This window comes from Anas acuta, chromosome 21 (genome assembly GCF_963932015.1).
Source record: "Anas acuta chromosome 21, bAnaAcu1.1, whole genome shotgun sequence".
NCBI classification, from domain to species: Eukaryota; Metazoa; Chordata; class Aves; order Anseriformes; family Anatidae; genus Anas; species Anas acuta.
In genome coordinates, this window is record NC_088999.1 from 2,932,494 (window position 1) to 2,953,550 (window position 21,057).

Sequence of the window (21,057 nt, forward strand, 5' to 3'; positions counted from 1 at the left end):
CACCATCAGTTAATAATTAATCAGTGTCACACTTTTCTGAAAGATCTTTCATGCTCTGGGAACAGTAGTGAAAAGCCTTTGTTGGCTCACTGAAGCAGTGTCCTAAGGACTATAGCGTACGCAGGGGCGTGCTTGTGAGGAAGTGGAGGATAACTGATGGCCTGCGCACACCTGATTCCATATCATGTAGTCTTGGAATGGTTTTCACATGCAGTTTTAGCTACTTTGCATGGGATTCTTCTGGAAACAGCTATCGAGATGTTGACCCTGGCTGTAGACTGGTCTGAGCTGTAGTTGAGTTCTTGGACTTGTTCCTCGTAGCTCTCGAGATTGTGAAATTTGGCTACTGATAAAATCAAAGAACGTATTTTTATTTCTTGATAGCTCACCTGCTTGCTGAGCCTTGTGTTGGCATGTAGGAAAGCTGTAAAAGGAAAACAAATACACTGTGAGCCCATACTGCTAGCCCTTGAATAGAGACGAACCAGTTCTCAATTCAGCCCAGTGCTTATGTTAGGTGAATAGGAAACCATGGCAGCTGTTTCAGAAAGGTTTCAAGTCAGATACAGTGTCAGAGCTTTATGTTGTTAGTAGTTATGGAATGGCTTTATGAAAAATAACATTGCCATTTCTGAAATGTCTTGTTATGGCTCTCCTCACTTGAGGAGGAAAAAAAGAAGAGTACTTGTACACTTGTACTGGAGCAGGTCTTTGAAGTGCAGAGGGTTGGGGATTTTGTGGTGTGTGTGGTGTTTTTTTTTTTTTTTTTTAAATACGCAAATTATTCTGTAGAATTCATACCAGGAGGGTCTGGAATAGCTGCCTACATCTTTCTTTTTTTCCCACCATCTTTGAGTATCTCTGGGTAGTAGTGTCTGCTGCTGAGAGCTGATGCTGTGTGACAGAGCATTAAATGGATGTGCCCAGTGACGGATGTGTTTTCTCTCCGTGTAGCCGCACACCTGGTAATTGCCAGAACTCTGCTAGTGAAGTAGATCTGCTGGGTCCAAACCAGAACGGATCCGAGGGCTTAGCCCAGCTGGCGAGTACTAATGGTGCCAAGCCGGTGGAAGATTTCTCCAACATAGAGTCCCAGAGTGTTCCTCTGGATCCCATGGAGCACGTTGGCATGGAGCCTCTGCAGTTTGATTATTCTGGCACTCAAGTACCCGTGGACTCAGCCGCAGCCACCGTGGGGCTCTTCGATTACAATTCCCAGCAGCAGGTAACGTACCGACAGGGCTCCTCTGCCGGAGGCATCCTGGGGTTAGTGTGAGCTCAGGCTCTCGCCTTGGGGCGTTACAGAGGAAGACTCAGGATGGTTTCATCGTTCCTGTGCCATACGTGTGTCTGCAGCGTGCTGCACCTAGCCTCCTCGTCAGCTCGACGCAGGAGACCTGTGTTAATTGCAGTCCGAGCGGCAGGTGGAAGGGCCTGTAGCCAACAATCAGACACAGCAGGGTGCTGGTGGTCGATCATCTGTAGCTTTTGAGTAAGTTTGCCTTGGAGATGAGCTTCTAATTAGTGAGGTGTATTAAGCAACAAAACCCTTGAGCCCTTAACGTGACTTAGAGGCCAAACCACTGCTCAGTCTGGGTGCTGCAGCCCCGCTTTGGGATCTCAGCAGTACTGATCAGAGGAGGCTGAAGGGATGGTGAATCTGAACCAGCTCGATCTTACTGGAGCATGGCTCAAAACCCGGGGTCAGAGTCCAGCACTACAGAACTTTATCTCAGCCCGGTGGGTTTGTTTGACCTTTTCTCCCATAACAGCAGCCCAGACTCCTCAGCCCGGACAAGTAAGGCGAGTCCTGGCCTTGCTGTTTGGCCTCTCTTGAATGCTGGGCCTAGATCCAACGATCGACTTGTAATCTGCTCCTGTTCCTGCCCGTTTGGGTAACGACTGTAAATGTTTATTGCTTTCCTTTTGTAAGCGTAATATCCTTCAAAGAAGAATAAAATCCTTTGTTGGAGCTTATTGCAGGAGTATATTACTGGCCCTGGGTTTCCTGAAATATCTGATCGGTTTTTAGCAAAACAGCCTGATTGACACCGAGTACAGAGGAGGGACTGTTGCCATGTTTATACGAAAGCCCTGCCTTCAGAGACTTATCGTAGTCTTAAAGGCAATGTAAATAACCGTTAGTTTAGTCGGTTGTTCTCTTATGTAGCACGTTGGGGAGGTTAATGGAGGAATGTTTTTTAATGATTAAGCTAAATAGCTGCTGTATAGCTCAGAAAGGAGAAAAAAGCAAGCTGTTCCCAAGTCTTTGTCTTACTCAGGTGTAGGACCTTGAATGCAAAACTTACTTTGGCTTTTTTTTAAAGCAATTAAACAATTAAACTTGTTTTGCTTATTTTTAAACACATTGCACCTATCTGACTTTTAAAGAACCATCCTGTATAGGAAAACAGCCGCAGAGATGCGAAGCCTGTGATTTCTATTTTGTCTGGCAGTGTTTTCTGTTTAAGGCTCATTTACAAGTTGGTTCAAGTTAGGTTTTTTTTTCCTAGCCTTTAAAAAATAGGACTAAAAAAAACCTGTTGAAGCAAGGCATCCCTGGAAGCATGTTTTTACCAAAGTGCATTTCTGGGTTCAGGCTCTGGATGGCCCTGTAGACATGCTTGTGTTTTCTCTGTATAGTGCACAGTAATAGCGGTGTGGAGCTGATGTAATCTCTATGTAATCATCCGTAAAGCCTTTTTCTGTGTTGCCTGTGAAGCCGTGGTTCTGTCATTTCTTTAAACCGAAATTTGGTGGGAGAGCAGGAGATGTCCTGGCACTCTGAGTGTGGCCGGGTGCCTTCTGCCTGGGTCTGGCACGCTCAGCTGGGAGACACCGAGGGTAGGCAGGGCAGGCTCAGTGCGGGCTGGTATTGTAAAATTCCAGCTTTGTTGCAACAGCTACTCACAACGACAGTAAGCGCGAATGACAGGCTTTTGTAAGCATGAATGTTGCATTAAGATAGAAAATCATTCTTAATTTTTTTTCACTGCCACACGACCTCTCACTGCACGCCGGTGTAAGTGCAGCGAGCCTTGGCTCAGAGCTGGGCCCATTTCCTTAATGTGTTCTATCCAGCAGCCGGGGTTCCTTAGTATTTGCTGCAGCTTGGATGAAAGAGGTCTGTCTTCTGAAAGTGCAGGGCTTTTTCCATTCATTTGTCAGAAACACATCCCGAGTATCCTGAACAAAAAGATCTCTTTAACAGCGTCTTTCTTGGTCCGTTGGGAAGCGTCACATACGTTGAAGGGATTACAAGCAAGTGCAGCTAAAAGCAATATTAAGAAGGGAAGGTCTTAATCACGTGTAATCTGATTAGAGATGTCAGATGTTTATATTGCGGAAGAAACTGGATTACAGGAATCTAATAGTGCAGTGTTTCCATAACCGTGTACCACGGGCCGGGCTGTTCTGGTTTCTTGGAATTCCCTCTGAGCTTCCCCGCACGCTGCTGGAGATGCTTCACTCCTCTACCTGTGTGAGAGAGGAAATAGCCTCAGTCTTTGAAATGTCAAATGACACTGCTGAACCCCTCCAAAGCTACGTCACTTGTTCGTGGGTTGTCACCAAATGCCATTTGTAAGAGGTTAAAATGCTCCATGTGGGGATTTGTGTGAATTCCAGCTAATGGCTCTTCGAGGAGTATTCTCCTCTTTCTTTCCACTTACTGGAAACCACAATTTAACGTGGAAATGTAGTTCAACCTTGATTTAATGTAAGTTTCTGAGTAAGATGACAAAAATCTTTTACTGGAGATTGACCTTTGGTCTTCTGCGACCTGTTGGAACATGGCTGTGCTGGCAGCAGGTGGAGACCGTGCATCCAGGCCCTGGTAATGCTGCCATTAAATACATCGGGTTGATGATTCCCAGAGCTCGTGTGGCGTAGGGGCTCAGCTGGCTGAGCACGGCCTGAAATTCTGACAGTGTTGGCTCTGCTCCCCTGCGTATGGTACAGGCAGTGCACAACCCCCAGCTGCACAGAGCTTTAGCTGCTCACACACCTGGGGAAGTCGAGTCTTGGTTTGGAGGCGTAGAGAAACTGCCTTTTAAAGCATACAGGGGGGGAGAGAGAGGTGGCTGGCTGACACTGCCAGAGTCCAGGGCTTAGGTATCAACATTCACCTGTTCTGCCTTTGAAAGGGAAACTCTGTACAGATTGGAGAGGTTTTCTGCAGCCAGGAGGAATGCAGCCCTTCCTCCTGCCTGCGGCGCAGTGTAAGCGGCCGAGTGTTTGCCTGTGGCTTTACAGAAGCTCAAGAGCATGGTCTGGGGAAGTAACGGTAACGAAGCTGGGGCCAGATCGTTAGTTCTCTTACTCAGCTTAGGATGCAGATGTAGAGATTCTCGTTTTTTTTTTTCTGAAGCAGATGAAAGGGCTCTGCCCTGCCACTGTGTTCCATATTCTTCCCTTCTGTTACACCAGTTGCAGCTTTAGGTAAAGGAGCATCCTTTCTGTCTTATCTTTGGGTCTGTGAGCTCTGTCGCAGCAGCCATTTGCAGGGTGCGCTGGGCACTGCGCCTTCGTTTCAGCAACAGCACAATGCACGGGGGTACCTGCGGGGCTGGAGGTCAGATCCAGCGGTGATCAGCTGTGGTCACAAGAGGGAGAGAGGGCGAGCAGACAGCGATGATGATAAAAAAAAAAAAAAAATATCAGGTCAAATATTCATGTTTTGAGTTTTTTTGCTGCTACTACTAATTTAAAAATGAATTGTTGAGATGCATTTTGGAGGTGTAGAAATCACTGCGTGTGTAGGCTGGGCAAAAGATAACTTTGTTTCAGAGGAGACAATGAGCTGCTGATCCGAAGGGTAAAAAGAAAACCCACTCACCTAGCCGTTTCTTCCACTGTTCGCTTGACAGAACCCAGCTTAGTGTGATGGAAGATCTGATACCAGGGATGCGAGAGGATGAAAAGTTAAAAGTTTGAGTCAAGCTTTTGCAGCTGAAGAAAGATAGAATATTTGATCACTGAATTCAGCCCAAAAGCAGACCACAAAAGCAAGCACGGCTGTTCTAGATGCGTCTAGAGCAATGAAGCAGTTGAAGGTTGTTTCTTGTTTTGTTTTTAAACTCTGGTTCTGATCCCAGCGACGTGCTGCTGGAGACTCCTACAGTGCTGCTACCCTTCAGGCCATTTCCTGGAGGTCACGGTGTCCGCGATGTGCTTGCTTTATTTAACTACGAGATGTCACTAAGTATTTGATCCAGCTGCTAATGACAGATGATATATTAGCGAAGATTACACCCCTTGCAAGCACTCAGTGTTGTGTAAGCATGAAGTATCGTTGAATGGTGTTTAATTAAAAAAAAATGAAAGGCAGGGGGAATGTTTTCTGAGTAAAGACTGCTAGGAATGCTGTCTGAGGTTAGGCCTGGGGAGGTGAGAAAAGACCTGTGGATTTGCTGCGTTTTCCAGAAGCAGCATTAGGGCCCTCCTTGGACATGCGGAGCCATCCTGGCATGTTTGGGGTAAGCAGCCTTTAGGGAAGGCATAGGTTGTGACCCCCCAGGTATTGAGTTTCTAGTTCTTAAATCTGGGTCTGATCTGTTGCATGTTGTTTCTTCTTTGGAACCTAAAATAGACTATTACCTTTTTTTTTTTTTTTCTCCCCACATTTTCTCCTTAAAAAGCACAGTTGCTTATCTTCTTAGGAGAACCGTGTCCAATTTTCACTTACAAAGCCCCTCGCTTCCGAACTGATTCTGTCCTTGTTGATAGCTGCAAGTTTCTGCCAGCAATCTGGGCGGAATTGTTATTGCAGCTTCTGACAACTGCAGCTTGGCTGTCTTGCTGGAGACCTGAAAGGAGGGCAGAGATAATAGGTGTGAAAACTCTGTAGCGTTTAGGCCCCTTTTATTTCCAGGTGATTAGAGGGAGAAAACACTTATCACAGCAGCTCGTGGAGTCATTCACACTTCAAAAATGACCACTTTTGGAAATAAATGGGTATGAACATTGCTTCTGGCTATTTCCGAGTGGCCGTCGGCATGTGCTTTAAATGTTTTTACTGGAGATGAGCAGTGGTCTGCTGAGGTTCTGATTCAGGGAGTTATGTTTGTGTAGAGACATCTAGTTGGGCACAGGAGAAGGGGAAGTAAGTTGAGCAAGTTTAGTAAGTTTATGCAGTGTCTCAGTAACGCTGCACGTCGCTCCTAAAGACTGGAGTGAACATTATGTTGGCAAACTCGTATGTGCCTTGGGTGACTTAACCAGAAAGTCCCAGGGGCTGTTTTCTGACTGTGGGCAAAGAAGAATTCATGCTCCTCGCCTGGATTTATGTAGGTGATTTTGGGGATGAAGGCAGGAATGGAAAGAAAGAAGCATTTTGTCCCTCATTTGTCCGAGGGGCTCCTGACTCTGGAGGACCTCTGAAGCTGTCTCGAGTCTATCATCTCTCCCGCTCCAAGCTTTACACCATGCTGGTGTCTCGCTGGCCATTGCAGAGCATCTCTGAAAGCAGCTCGGGCTGCCTGGTGCTGCAGCTGTGTTCTCGGTGTACTTGGTGCTGTTGGAGCTCTGAGAGAGGCTGTGGCAGCCACCAGTGGTCCCCAGGCTGCAGTGAGGGGTGCGTGTGCCTGCGGAGCTGGGAGGGCGAGGCTTTCGGGCAGCGTGCAGAGAGCAGAGAAAACCCTGGGTAGGGTTCAGCTGAATTTCAGAAATGCTTTCTTTTTAGGCGGATTATCGTGGGCAATTGGTTTCAAATATGGTTTTGTCATTTCACTTTTGAGATGTTTCCTGTTAAAGAGGAGTGGCTGTGGCTGTGGAAATAAATCTAGCATAAAGGGATTGCTTTAAAAGACACTGAGAGAATGCTTTTTGTGCATGAGTAAAGGATCCTATTTGTTCTTTTGTCCCTTCAGTTGTTCCAAAGACCGAATGCACTTGCTGTCCAACAACTAACAGCAGCCCAGCAGCAGCAATATGCATTGGCAGCTGCCCATCAGCCTCACATAGGTAAGTCTAGCACTCGATACGTTACCTTGTACTAGATGTCTTTTAGCCCTCAACGTCCTGGGAAAACGGCAGGAAAAAAGATTGGGCCGATTTTAGAGAATCCTAAACATGTTTTTGCAACTGGTAAGTACTTGACGTATAAGCAGAAGAATATTGTTTGAAGATATACTTGAAACATTCTGGAGATGTCTTTTGTGCACTTTAAAAGCTCTAGAGCATTCTTGTCTGGAAGGAACGACACTCGCTCTTGCTGAGAGTGCTGTTCAGTAATGAGAGCATTTTGAAGTGCTTGCTTGCTATGAATTGGGCTGAGCAGCATAGTGAAGTGAGGGGAAAAATGCTCAGTCCAGTGGATGCCTGAATGTGCTTCCTGTGGTTCAGCTGTAAAACTCATGTTTAAATTATCACAGGGTAGAATTTTAGGCTGCCTGGGGTCTGACTTTAACTTAAAGCTGTAATTTATGCAAGCACATGATCCGTATCATTAAAACAGTATGGATTGACTGGGAAGAAAGCACTTGATCCTCTGCAGAGAAAGAGAACTGTGAAAGGGTCTACTCCTGGATGATTAGAGTTGAACTATCTCAAGGTTAAATGTTTTTTTAGCACAATAGGCCAATTAATTTGTAGTTCTTGGTACCCAGAAGCCCAATACAAATGTGTTGTGGCTCTCAGCTCTGTGCTATGCAGTTCTGTAGTTTTTGGAGTTCAGGGATAGAGCTGAATTAAGTTCTTTGGCTTTAACTTATTCTTCTTCACCTTTACCTGGCCACCAGTAATTTCTCTAATGATTAACTCTTTCCCTGCAGAGGAGGGTAATGCTTGCAGGCACTGTCAGTGCTGTGATGCTGTCCATACATTGCTGAGCTCCTTCCAAAATAATGCATTGAGTGCTGGTATTGTGTAGTTGGCCTGGGGCTCAGAAAGTAGGCTAAACTGGTTCTTGATTAACTTGCTACTCAAAACAAGCAATTAGATAGCCTTCATATCTAGCCGCTGTTAATAATCACTTAAACAGTGAGGGTTTATCTGCACTGCAGAGGTACCCGAGCAGGTATGGGTACTATATGTAGACTGTTTTGTCAATTTAGTCTTCCTTATGGGGCACTACGGTGTTGGAATTAGATTGATTTTTCAATGTAAACCGTATTCTCTGTAGTTTGCTATAATAAGACTCTAGGAAACACAGAGGCTACTCACTGCCTATAGAGAGCAACGTATAAAAAGCTTGAAAATACTAAAGCAACATGAGCCTTTCTTCCACACTGTTCAGTCAGACAATTTGTCAGCCAAATAGCCAGAGGTATTTTGGTAGGGCTTCAGTTCTAGTAAGTCTGTTTTTACTGACAGGTATGTTTTCAGCAGGTTTAGCTCCTGCTGCCTTTGTCCCCAATCCATACATCATCAGCGCCGCTCCTCCAGGCACGGATCCCTACGCAGCCGGACTTGCAGCAGCTGCAACGTTAGGTGAGGTACTTCCAGTTGTCTGTGCATTCCTTGCCATGTTCTGTACCAAAACTGTTCTTGAGACTCTGGTGATTGTGGCAATAAATTATTAGTACACTGTAACTTCCGCAGGGAGATAATTGTATATCATTGTGGAGTTGAAGCGGAATTTGTCTTGGAAACCCTGTTTTCTGTAGATTAAATGTGATAATTCTTGTATAGCACTTGCTGTGGGCTCTCTTTCTGCTGAGGATAAACAAGCAGAGCAAATCTGAAGTGAAGCACTTGCAGAGATAAATGTTGTTACATGTTTGGGACGCTTTGGTAACTGACAGTAGTGAAAGATACCTTTATAAATACACTTTTTAAATGCTATGAAGATGGAGGATGTGTTTTCCTGCCAGGAATATTGCATCTTGTTGCTACTTAGCTTGATTTACTGCAGTGTATCCTGCAAACGATATCTTTTCCCTTTGCTAGCTGCCTCTTAAAAATGTATGCTTTTTAGATTGTGTAGGTGAAAACATCCCGTGTCTGCTGTGAGGCTTACGCGATGAGTATGTCGCTTTCCAGATGGCAGGCAAAGATGGTGGTTCTAGGCTTTGTGCAGGATCTTTCTCCCAAACGTTCAAGTATCAGTTTCCAAATTCTTTCCAACTGTCGTAGCCAAAATTGTTGTATCTCGAGATGACAGCTCGGGAAAACAGCTTATCAGACGGTGTGAAGAACACATTGCACGTTGAACTTCTACTGCATATGCCACAAAGTTCTGGCCTTAGCGGTGAGGACAAAAGAAGAATGTACTTTCAGAAGAGTATTTTTATAATCATGCTTCACTTTTTTTGAGCCACCTGGAGTGGAAGCCGCCTTAGTTTTAAATAGAAGCCGCTTAGCTGAGAGCAGTGGTTATTTTGTAGTGAAGGCTGCACACCGTTGCCGCGTTCCACTTGCATGTAGCTTGCTTGCTCGTTGCAAACCTCTTCTGCTGAGATAGTTTGTGCCCAGTGGGAACTGTGAAACCTTGGGTGTACATGAGCAGAGCGCTCTGTCAGACAGCATTGTAGGTTTGGGCTGTGACTCCTTACGGCTTTAGCAGCTGTTAGGTACGTGCTGCTTAGCTTCTGAACTTTGGGGCCAGTATCAGGTCAGGCTTGGAAATGGGATTTTAGCAAGTGCTACCTGCTTGTATGGCATTTTTAATAGATCACAGGGAAGGATGTAAGGAATCGAGTTTGTAATTCAAAGATGTGAGCTTTGGACTTCTTTGGCTGTTGTGAATTTTGTATGCTGATTGCATAATGGCAATGAAAGATAAGTGTAAGTAACAGCGTGTTGTGGGCAAACAGATGATGCTGTGATTAAATGGAGGAAAGCCAAGAGCTAGAGTACAAGGATATTTCTAATAGTCCAGGAGTCAATAAATCAGCATGTGACGAAGAAAGCATAACAATGAATGAATGACCTGAACTCATTGTGGAAAATGTAGGGAGCTGTAGGCCGGCCTTGCTGGGGAAGAGGGTGCTGGAACGGGCTCAGGGCCAGTTACAGTCAGCAGAGTGCTGTGGAGCACTTCCTAAGGAAGTATTATAGGAAGAGGCTTCTGGGTGGCCTTTTTGTGTCACCCGAATGTGCCTAAAGCTGGTGTTTGTTCTTAAGCAGGACACTGAAGTGCAGTGGAGCAGGAGGACAGGGTCTTCTTTTCATAGAAAGACCACGTGTATCTGCTGCTGGATTTCTAGGAAATGGCAAGGGTGTTCTCAGCCCCCCCCCTTTTCCCTCCCACCCTTTTCTCAGCAGTGTTGAAGCTGCAAATACCTGAATCTCTGACTGAGGCCTTATAAATCTGAACTAGAAAATCCCCCCCCAGGATATCTGAAGCTTCCCAAAAACAGGCAGGAAAGTCTCGACCTGAATAATTTTTAAACTTTATGGCTCTTGAAAACAAAGCGAAAGTGTGTAACGCACTGCAGTGTGCTCACAGCGTTACAGCTCCGAGATGTGAGTTACTTGGTCTGTCCTGTTGGGCTTTGGACTCGGCTAAAAATGGCAATGCAACAAACTTTGCTTCTGGGTGGTGTTTGTTTTAGCGAAGGCACCTCTTCTGTCTAGACTCAGAGCTGTTTGGAAAGCCTTTTCTCTAATAAGAGTGAGTGATGCACTGCAGGGGGGTGGAACTATTTAGCTGTTCAGAGTTACAAGTCTAGCAGACAGCCTTCCTGATTTGTATGGGAGCATTAAATTGGGAAGACTTGGAGAAGTTAATGAGATGGAAGAAATGAGTTTGGAGTTGTCGGTAGCCTATTGTTCGCAGCTTCTCTTAAGAGTGGAGGGGAAACTTTTGTGTGTTTTATGGCAGAGATGATTCTGCCAATTAAGATTCGATCATTATGGCAGCTTTTTCATGATTGTAAGGCTGTCAGCCCTGTGATAATACTCTTTTCTTCTCAACAATAGCAGCACTTAAAAGAAAAGCAAATTTGAATAGAGGGAAGGGCATCCTAGACCTAGGAGAATAGCTTGTGAGTTTAGACTTTGGGGAAGATGCTGCTGGCTTTAGGAAGTGTTGTGAAATTGCCTTCTGTCACTTGAGAGAGATGTCAACAACAGAAAAAGAAATTTTGCCTTTAGATTTTCCCTCTAAGTTGGGGAATGTTGATTCCTTCTGAGGTGATACGTTACAGGTAGAAAAGTGTTTCTGTTCTTCGTAGAAAAGTGGATGCTGGAATAATCTGCACGCAGGAAAAACAGTGCTCCTAGACTGAAGGTAGAGTCTGTTCGGATGTGTCTGTGCCGGGCTTCTCAAGCTTGGGTTTCTTGGAAGCCTCGTTCACTTGGTGCCAAGCTGTGTCCCTTGCAGAGCCAGCCTGGAGCTGGAAGCGGGTATGGTCGCATGCACGTAGCGCCTGGGACCGGGCTTTGGGGAGCACGCACAGCTGGATCTTCCCCAGCTGCCTTGGGCACGGGGTTGTGCAAGGGTACTTCTGGTCTGGATCGGTGCTGGCCCCAGAGGGTTTGCATGGGACTGCACCAGCGCCTTGGAGTTGAGCTGTTCCTCCCTCCTTCCCTAAAAAGTCACCACTCCTGGGATGTCCGCGGTTGCCCTACTGTTAATTCTGAAGCCATCAGCCCACAAGCTGTAAATATTTGATAAAGCTGCTGTTTGCAGCCTCGCATTTTCACACATGGGGTACCTGAGGCTCTGTAGCTGGGTGCTTGCTAGGTCCTTACCCGGGCCAGGAAGCCCAGCACGTCGGGTGCAGCTCTGCTGAGAGCTGCTACGGCTTCTGCTTAAAGCGACTGGAGAGGGAAGGCTGAGAGTAAAAGGGGAAAACCTGCCCCGAACACACTTTGATATGTTTTTCCTGGTGTTTCCTGGAAGAAGTATTTGTGGGTGTCTGTGGCCAGTAAGTGAGACACGGTAGTGGGAACGTTTGATTGCAAAGACACTAAATGGCTTTTGTTTTCTTGTGTGTGTGTATCATTAATAAGTGTAAAAGCAGGTGTAACATCTCCTGCAGTAAAGAAACACTTCGCGTGGTTTTATATGTCTGGCGATGATGACACACTTGCCCTCACTGAGAACGTGGTTCAGTAATGAGAACCTCACCAAGTACGCAGCTGAGCCAGACTTGCAGAAATACCTGCAGCTCTTTTAAGCCTAGCTACCTGCAGACTTCAAAGGACTCGTCTCCTCTCCTTTTAAACACCCAAGGCTTTTGCAGATCTGATGAGCAATCACTAACTAGGAGGGAAAAAAATAAAAAACCTAGACTATGCTTGCTTGATAATTAAAACTGAGATTAAAATAACCCAGAGAGCTGCCCAAATTCTGCCCAGGTAAGGTGTATCGCGGCAACTTCCCAGTAGCCCAAGGATGGAGGCAAACCAGTTCCCTGCGTGTGATGGAGCACTTAGAACTGTTTTCTCTGGAGTGCAGAACCACCCCAGCGTTTTGCATCTGATCTGTGCTAGCTGGATGCAAACAGGGTGTGAGCCATCGATTAACTGCGTGTCTGGAGCTGCTCAGGTCAGGAAGGGCAGGGCTGGTGGGGTTAAATCTGGTCTCTGGTGTAGTGACTTGTAAGACATAAAGTAACAGTGATACTTAAATGACTTAGTTAGAACTCAAATGCTAACTCTCTTAAAATAGTTTTTTTTTTCTTCATCTAAGAACAATTGTGGTTCAGATTCACTAACTACTTGTTTATTCGACAGTGTTGACCACGTGGCACTATCCTAAAAGGCTCCCCTGCTGTAAGGTGCTTTTGCTGTGGGGAAAGAAGCCACACATCATGGGATAGGTGTTGTGCTTGAAAAGCTAAGGAAATACTTCTCCTCCGCTGACCTTTCCAAAAGATACAGAGCAGGCATATTAAAAATATTATTAGATTCACATAGGTGTTAGTTGGTGGGAGGGACCCCGCTGCTCAGCGCCAAGGACTCGTTTCTTCTGCCATGTTACGCAGTTCTTCACCACCCAGAATTGGTTAAGGATATGTTCTGCTGTTCTGTTATCACAAAATTAAGGGTACGATGTCCTGAGGCTTGAGAACTTCGGAAGATTCCTTGTGTTTTATGTTTTCTCTGTTTTCCAAGATTATTATTATTTTTTTTTAAAGTCCCTTAAATGTAGCCAGCAGTTCAAGGACAGTGGAATAGGGAAAGATACAGGATCTTCTGGGCTCTTTCATGGTTATTTGTGAATACAAGGTAGGACTCGGTGGCTAGAAGAATGGCATTTTAGACACTTGCGAATTGATGCTATCCGGCTATGAAGAGGGATTTTTTAAAATTTATTTCTTGGAGATCTAATGATCGATGTTACTGAGCCGTGAGTGTCAGCTGAGATCAGGAGAGACTTGCACATCTCTGTTGTGCTTAAACAAATTTCCTTCTCTTTTTTGTTAGAGGCTAAAAAAAAAAAAGTTTTGGTGCTTCACTATGTAATTAGGGTTCAACAATAAAAACGTGGAATTTCAGCAGGATCACTGGCAGCAGAATTGGACTTCATCCGGTAAGGTAAAAGCGAGTAAAGATGAAATCTCAGGTCTGACTTGTAAGCTCTCTTAAAATGAATAATACAAATGGCAGAATGCCTTCGTATTTGCAAAGGATTTAAAGCAGATCACCTTGAAATAGGCTTTGTTAAACCAAGCATGAGGTGCAGGTATTTTTGGTGACCGTTTGCTGTGTGACGGCTGTGACACTCCACAAACTCACTGATTCCCTTGGCGTTTTAGGCCCTGCGGTTGTCCCTCACCAGTACTATGGAGTTACGCCCTGGGGAGTTTATCCTGCCAGTCTCTTCCAGCAGCAAGCTGCTGCAGCTGCCGCTGCAACTAACTCGGCAAATCAGCAGACCACTCAGCAAACCCAGCAGGGCCAGCAACAGGTAAGTGGGCAGACGCTTTTGCACCTGAAGTCATTCGCAGCCATTTGTTGGCAAACACGTGTCCTTGGCGCGCGAGCAGAAATCATCACCGCACACTCGGTTTTCATGTTGAAGGCCCCGGAGAGGATGAAAATGCCCATCAAATACTAGCTGTCAGTAAGTGGTGTGCTCTCATCTTCAGGATGATGCTTTTCCCGTCAAGACTAGATTTAAAAGGGTCAAAATAACAGCAAAATGAATTAGTTTGGTATCTGTGCGAAGACTTGGAAACAAAAGTTGTGTGAAAAGAAAACACTGAACTTGCTATTTTTATAAGGCTAAGCCTACAGCTGTTATGCTTTAGTCACACAAAAATAGAAGAATTTAACACCTAAAAGGACAAAATTAAGGATCTTTTTGGTGTGATCAGTTGTTACCCTCTAAGTATGTTAGAGTTGAATATAGAGGTAGGTGTGTGTTGTTTAAATGGCATTTACATTTCACAAAACAGGCAATGAAGGGCTGATGAGGGGACACTCCTGCTTACACGCTTTGTAAATGAGGTTGGTGGGGTTTGCACCATCCAACTGTTCTGTCTTAATCTCTTGGCAGGGGCAGAATATTGGCTTACATAGCTTGTATGTTTTCCAACAGAAGAGTAAAAGAATACGTTTTTTGTAGTTCTTTGTCCATTTTTGTTTTGAACTAGAAAAATCAACCAAGGTAAATCTTAATTTTTACCTAGTAAATCTTAATTTCAGTTAAATAAACATTTTGAATGTCTGGTATTTAATCGTAGTTGTAACTCTGCAGATGACATTTGAATTCAGCAACTGCTGGAGGAAAAGGTGAAAAATGAGACTGCTTTGAGAATTAATACAGAACAATTTATATATATAAAAAATATAAAAGTGTAATTCAGCTTTTCATTTAAGAGTATGGGAGTGCAAATCCTAGAACTATGGAATTGTGGAATGTCTGAGTTGGAAGGGACCCACAAGGATCACCGAGTCCAAATCCTGGGACCCTAAAGGACCCCCCCCCCCTAAAAAAATTGTCAAGTTGCTGTTTATATTGGCACTAAAAAAAAAAAAAACAAAAAAAACCTTTGACACTAAATCAATGGTAAAAGTGTAATTATTGTTACTAAAGCTCTGTAGTCAACTCAGGTGCTAAAGGATTAGAGGCGCTGTGCTGTCACTGTGTTGGGCTGCGCTCCCATTAGACGTGCTCAGATATATTCCACTTCTCCCCTTTCACGCCAAAGGAGGGGTCTGCAGGGCAGGTGTCAGGAGCTGGCCTGGGCTCCTGTTACTTGGCTGCCTCTGCTGCCCAGCTGTCTGCTGTTTGGTTAAAGCACTGGGCCTCCTGGAGCTGGCTTTACACAGTGTTATCAGCTGCTGTCCCACGGTAGTTCCTGCTTGGAAACAAAATGGGTTCATTATCTGGCTGAAAAGCAAGGAGATTGCGTCGTAGCAGCGCAGAGCCTTCCTTTCTGGTGCTTGTACTTTGGAGATTTCAGCCCTTGAAGAAGATTGCAATTGGTAACTGCATTTATTAGCTTCTGCTTCAAAACAAAAAAATCTAAAGCAAAAAAGTGGTTGTGCAGTATTATAAGGCCTTTTCAGATAAAAAAGCAGTGATGTTTTCACACCAATGATTCTGGACCAGTGACCAGAAGGAGAACACTTTGCTCCTGACAAAGTTAATCATCAAACCTCCCCACCTGGCAGGTCACTGACAGGAGCGCATGGAGCAGCCCTTCTGCACACATCCATGCACCCAGGTAAACGGAGTTAAGAGTGTGGCACATTTATGCTTTGGCATTCAGACTGGGAGCCTTTCCCCTTTAAATAGGTATGTGCTAAGAGAGCTTCTGCACAGGCTTAAGCTATTCAAACAGTACATATCAATCATAGTAGCCTTGGTGATATTGGTCATTACTTCATAGCCACGGAGCAGGCGTGAGTGGGGATCGTGTGTATTGTTTTTAATGCAGGCCTTCCCTCTGTAAGAAGACGAGTGGGTAATTTTGGATGAAATTCTTCAAAGAAGTGCTGAGGCACGTGTTTTAGAAACCTAGAATTATGATTATGGACAGTCGATTCGTGATGCTCACGGCATCTTACACAGGGGGGTGTATTTATAAACATGCCAGCGTTTCACTTCTGCAGCACGTCGTCCGTCACACGCGTTCTGCAGTGCCCGCGTGCTGTGCCTGCTTACCGAGAGCTGCAGCTCGTTCCCAGCCTAGGAATTCTCCCAGGTTAGGAGTTCACGTTCAGGCTTTGACAGCCATAGCTGACTCTGGGATGTCTCCAAATCTATTAGCTTCAGTATCCTCTCCCAGCCTCTGTGCACGGAGTAATTTTTCCTTGAAATAACTTTATCGGGTAACACACATGATGTTAATTTCTGCAACCAGACGTGCTGAGTACCAGAGGACAGCTTTTTTAATAAGCTGACCTCGCAAGTGGGTGCAGACTCTTGCATCACCACTGAGTAAAAGGCTTTTGCAAACAAAGCCTGTCGCAGGTAATTACAGGAAAGGTCAGTTTGCCATCTTCCCCTCTGAGAGCAACATGTGCTTAAACCACAAGAGCTACATGCACAAAGCCAGTGTGTGATCTCTGGTCATTATTTCCAGTGAGTAAGTGTCGTGTCACTGGGTCACCATTCTTTATGGTGGCTGGAAAAACCCAGGTCACCTCGTGTCATCAGCCCACAGCTCCAAAGTCAGGCTTTTAAGGTTTCTGCTCAAGAGGGCCTTTCTGGCAGAGACCAAATGCTGTCTGTAATGGGACAGAGGCTCGCAGACACTTCTGACAGAGGATGAGTGTTGGAGGTATGTCACGGAATGAAAAAGGTCAGAAGATGAAGCTCTTCCAGTTTATGCTCAGGGAGCCTGAAAAAGGGTGTATTGTTTCCATCGGGTCCTATGCATTTACCCATGGTGATAGTGTTAAAACGTGCTGATGGAGAAGGCAGGATTTTTCCAAGTAAAGGGAAGGGGTTGTCACACACTGGTTGTGACACAGCTGCTGCTGCGTGCAAGAACTTTAAGTAGATTGCTGCTGGTGTCCTGCAAGTGTCTGGTTATCGTGGTTTACTCCTGGGGCTCGAGCTAAACAGACTGATTTTCCTCTGTTTTCTTCAGGTTCTCCGTGGAGGAGCCAGTCAGCGTCCTTTGACCCCAAATCAGAACCAGCAGGGACAGCAGACTGATCCGCTGGTGGCTGCTGCAGCTGTCAACTCTGCCCTTGCCTTTGGACAAGGGCTGGCAGCAGGGATGCCAGGTAGGGAGCCCGAGGGGGCTGTGACTTCTCCAGTGCTCAGCGAGATCCACGAAAATTACATTTTGTGTCTCTGCATGGTGTCATGTTTGCCTGGCGCTCAGCAGTGTTTTGTTTTTATTACAGTATTGGTAGGTTTTAATCTGTGGGTATCCAGGGCGTTTTGGAGAGGCTGTTAGATGCGAGCAGAGCTACCTGTGCCGCAGTTAAGTGAAAGCAGGGTTCGGGTCTCTGTGCCACAGATGAAACAAATGTTATCAACTGGATTGCTGTAGTGGCACGTTAGCTGCTTGCCTACCCAAAAGAATTGATGGCTTCTATGGAAGTTGTGTTCAGGTTTTTCTGTGGCTCATGCTAGCTTATGTGATCTTTATTTTAAGACCACCGAGACACCTCGGTCGTGCTCATTAGCCTTGTCTCTGCATCCTGGTGGGTGTTAGACTTTAACAGATTAAGGACTTCCTCCTCGTAATTTCTTCCAGACAAAAACTGGTGGCTTAAAAAATGAGAAAAAGAGACAAAGGCAGGGGTTTGTTATAATTTATTGTTCTGCGGGAGAGAAGCTGCAATATAAGCCTCAGCTCTGATCCGTGAGGCCGTACAAATGGTAAGACATCGGTTAGACAGGATGTGGTTGTAATGACCAAGGGCATACGTAAGTATTTTTTGAATAATGTGCAAGTATGTCCTGTTGGTCAAATGTAACCAAACAGGATCGTTTTGGCCTCAGACCTTCCCTCTAGAAGTGTCACAGAGTTGCTTCATGGTTGTTTTATGGCTAAAAAAGAATGTTGCCATATTAAGTTACAAAGTGAGTAGCAGCAGATGTGCTTTCAAGTAATCTGTGAATTTTCTTAAATCTGCTTTTCTGAGGTTCTGGGGGCCGTAGTTTCAGAACAAATATCCACAGAACAATTTCTGTTTTGTGACCTCACTGTGGAGAATGATTTCATTTTTTCGTGAATGTGGGTTTCTTATGTGTGTGTGGTGTTCTAAACTATAGGATTCTGGAGCTGGGTACCTAAATTAACAGTTGTACTCTATAGAAAGTCTGCTGCTGTGCGTGTTACCAGCATATTTAAGAGTATTCATAAATACTGAAGGATGCTTTATCATAAATATGTATCTTCAAAAAAAAAAATGCACCTTAGGTAAGTTTGGTGTCTTGTTTGCACGTGTGCACACAGCCCCTCCAGCATACAGCGGGAGAGTTGGAAGTGCGGTGTGCTCACATATGTGACAAGTGCCAGCACAGGCTGTACTTGTCAGGGGAAAGAAATAGTGCTGTAGTATTTTAAGACTTTTTTTTTTTCTCTGGATAACAGAATTCACACAGAGGATAATGTTAGTGTAGTAGTTTCAGGGGAAAAAAATCTTCCCTAACTGAAAGACTTAGTGAGGTAGAAATGGAGGTATGAAAGTTGTGGAATAATTCAGGATATAAGTGTTAATTAAACGATCTTGCTTAACAAGAATCAAAACTGTTTTTCTCTCGCTTTATCTGTTGTGATCTTCCTTTAACAATGTTTCTGAACAGTCGTTGTCTGATGGTAGCTGTGTGCTGTGCTGCTTGGTGAGCTCTGTGCTGTGCCTTCCCCCAGGTTACCCGGTGCTGGCTCCTGCCGCGTACTACGACCAAACGGGTGCTCTCGTGGTGAACGCAGGAGCCAGGAATGGCCTGGGGGCCCCTGTGCGTCTCGTGGCCCCCGCGCCCGTCATCATCAGCTCCTCTGCAGCACAAGCAGGTGAGTCCCAGACCAGCCAGGTGAAAATCTGCCTTGACCTGCGGGGAGTGGCACCGAGCCCCCCTGCACCCTGCTGGCGATGATGATCCACTTGCCCTCACTGAGATCCAATGCAGGGATTGTTGCTGAGAACTTCCTCTGGACTCACTGTGGGCTGAGCCTCGAGAAATCCCCCTGAGAGGGTAGCATGGCTTAGACTGTGTTATTCTGCAGGGTTTCGTGACAGTTATTTAAACTGGTCTGCTGGCATCCAGTTTCCCACGTAATAAAAGGCTTTTAGCCTGTGTGAAACTCCCAGATGATCACCTTACTTGCATACAGTGTTATGTGCCTGGTCTTTGCCATGAGTTTTGTTGGATTTTATTAGGGTTCTTTTGGGAGGTCAAGGCTTTAAAAGGAATTTTTCAGCAAGAATCTGTGTGTAAGCAGTCCTTGCCAGTGCTGGTAACAGATTATGAAATGGGCTTTTTAATTGTTTCCTTGTAGCTCTTATTTTGCTTTTTCTTTAGAACTGGCTGGAAAACAAAAGTATTTGGTTTTGATGTTCTTAACGCTGCAGGATTTGGTTTCATGCACCAAAGGGCAATTCTGATTGTTTCAAAACTTGTTTCTTGATTAGATATTACTCTGTGTGTGGCTGAATTGATTTGAATCTCAGTTTTTAGGAGAAAGGGAACTTTGTTTGATCTATGTAGCTCCAATAATACCACCAGCAGTAATAACAACTTTGCATTGTTGTTGTTTGGTGTCTCTGTGCAGGACTTGTGGAGCATAGGTGTAAAGTACAGAGATGTTCACAGATTTTTGATGTGAAAGGGAGGTTTTCTTGCTGAGGGGGGAAAAAAAAAATCTGTGTGAAATAAAAGGATCCTGCTGAGGTTTAACTTCCAAAATGGATACAGAAACACATTTTTCAAACTCTTTGTGCTGTTACTTTCTCTACAGCAGTTGCAGCAGCTGCAGCTTCGGCCAGTGGTGCAGCTGGTGGCCTGGCAGGAACAACAAACGGACCATTTCGCCCTCTGGGAACGCAGCAGCCTCAGCCCCAGCCTCAGCAGCAGCCTACCAACAACCTGGCCTCCAGCTCGTTTTATGGCAACAACTCTCTCAGCAGCAATTCCCAGAGCAGCTCCCTCTTCTCTCAGGGCTCTGCCCAGCCTGCCAACACCTCCCTGGGGTTTGGGAGCAGCAGCTCTCTCGGTGCCACGCTGGGGTCGGCGCTGGGAGGCTTTGGAACAGCAGGTAGGAGCTGCAGCTTCGTCACAGCTTTGGCTTTAAAAATGGGCAGTCCAGGCTGCTGAAACTTCTTCTGGCAGCTAATATGGTAGAGGTAACATGGCAAGTTTGTTATTTTGCTGTACGCGTTTGGCGCATTATCAGCCATCCCCTTGTAGCTACAGATGCTGTTAAACAGCTCTGGGTTGCCTTGCCTTTACTTGCATGTGCTTGGTGGAGATACTGGACTGACAGGAACGGGCTGTGGAGGGGTAACTGTGTGCTAGCTCTTACCTCAGAGTAATGGCTAAGTAACTTGCTTTTTGTAATTTAAAGACTCTTTTTATTTGAGGTGGTTTCTATGCTTTATTCTGGTCATTATTTCTATCATACACCCAGAAACCAGTCGCTTTTTGTGGTTGCAAGAAATATTATGCACTTCATTTCTTTGTTCAGATTTGTTCTGATTTGTTTGTTAGCCAGTTGGAGACAAAGATTTTTCAGAATAAAACCAACCCAGAAAGATGTTTATGGGTTGGGGTTTTTTCCTTTTTTTCTTCCTTTTAAGTAGAACAATTGTTTTAATTGCTGCTTAGTCTTAGAGGTAGTAATTATGTCCTGAACTTTCCTGCTTTCATCCGTCTGAAGGGGAAGTTAAAACATGCCTTTTGAACCTGGTTCATCAAAAAAAAGACAGTGTCACTGCATCAAGTCACAATTTTAAATAAATTTATTCTAAATATTTTTCTTAATCCCAATGTGAACCATCTTGGATGAAGTAAATGCAGTATTCGCTTCTTCCATTCCAGTTTATTCAACTAATTGAATTCAGTGACTAGTTTGCCCAAAGCCAAGATGCACAAACCGGTTTTCCCTTAATCCATGAATAAAATGTGAGGCTGTTGCTTCTAGAAATTATTTACAGTCATGGAAAAAAAAATCATTAAAATTATTATCAATTCCAGTATTTACTAAACCAGATTTTAATGCAAAAATGACTTTTTCCTCAAGTAGACAGTGTTTT

At 44.9% G+C, this 21,057-nt stretch overlaps 1 protein-coding gene and 1 non-coding gene across 11 annotated transcripts in view; both read left to right on the forward strand.

The window, feature by feature from the left end:
• PUM1 (pumilio RNA binding family member 1) overlaps positions 1 to 21,057 on the forward strand; it is a 71,009-nt gene that overhangs the window by 31,764 nt on the left and 18,188 nt on the right. For 5 of the 10 annotated variants that reach the window (XM_068658179.1, XM_068658181.1, XM_068658180.1 and 2 more), the window contains 7 exons: positions 955 to 1,225; positions 6,870 to 6,963; positions 8,314 to 8,430; positions 13,650 to 13,801; positions 16,938 to 17,076; positions 18,675 to 18,818; positions 19,764 to 20,060. In XM_068658179.1, coding sequence (XP_068514280.1) covers positions 955 to 1,225; positions 6,870 to 6,963; positions 8,314 to 8,430; positions 13,650 to 13,801; positions 16,938 to 17,076; positions 18,675 to 18,818; positions 19,764 to 20,060 — 1,214 coding nt within the window. The remainder of the gene's footprint in view (positions 1 to 954; positions 1,226 to 6,869; positions 6,964 to 8,313; positions 8,431 to 13,649; positions 13,802 to 16,937; positions 17,077 to 18,674; positions 18,819 to 19,763; positions 20,061 to 21,057) is intronic. The other 5 variants (XM_068658184.1, XM_068658185.1, XM_068658188.1 and 2 more) reach the window with 2 other exon arrangements.
• On the forward strand, positions 11,957 to 12,037 carry LOC137843214 (small nucleolar RNA SNORD103/SNORD85). The gene has a single exon (XR_011089407.1). It is a non-coding gene; the product is annotated as a small nucleolar RNA SNORD103/SNORD85 (small nucleolar RNA).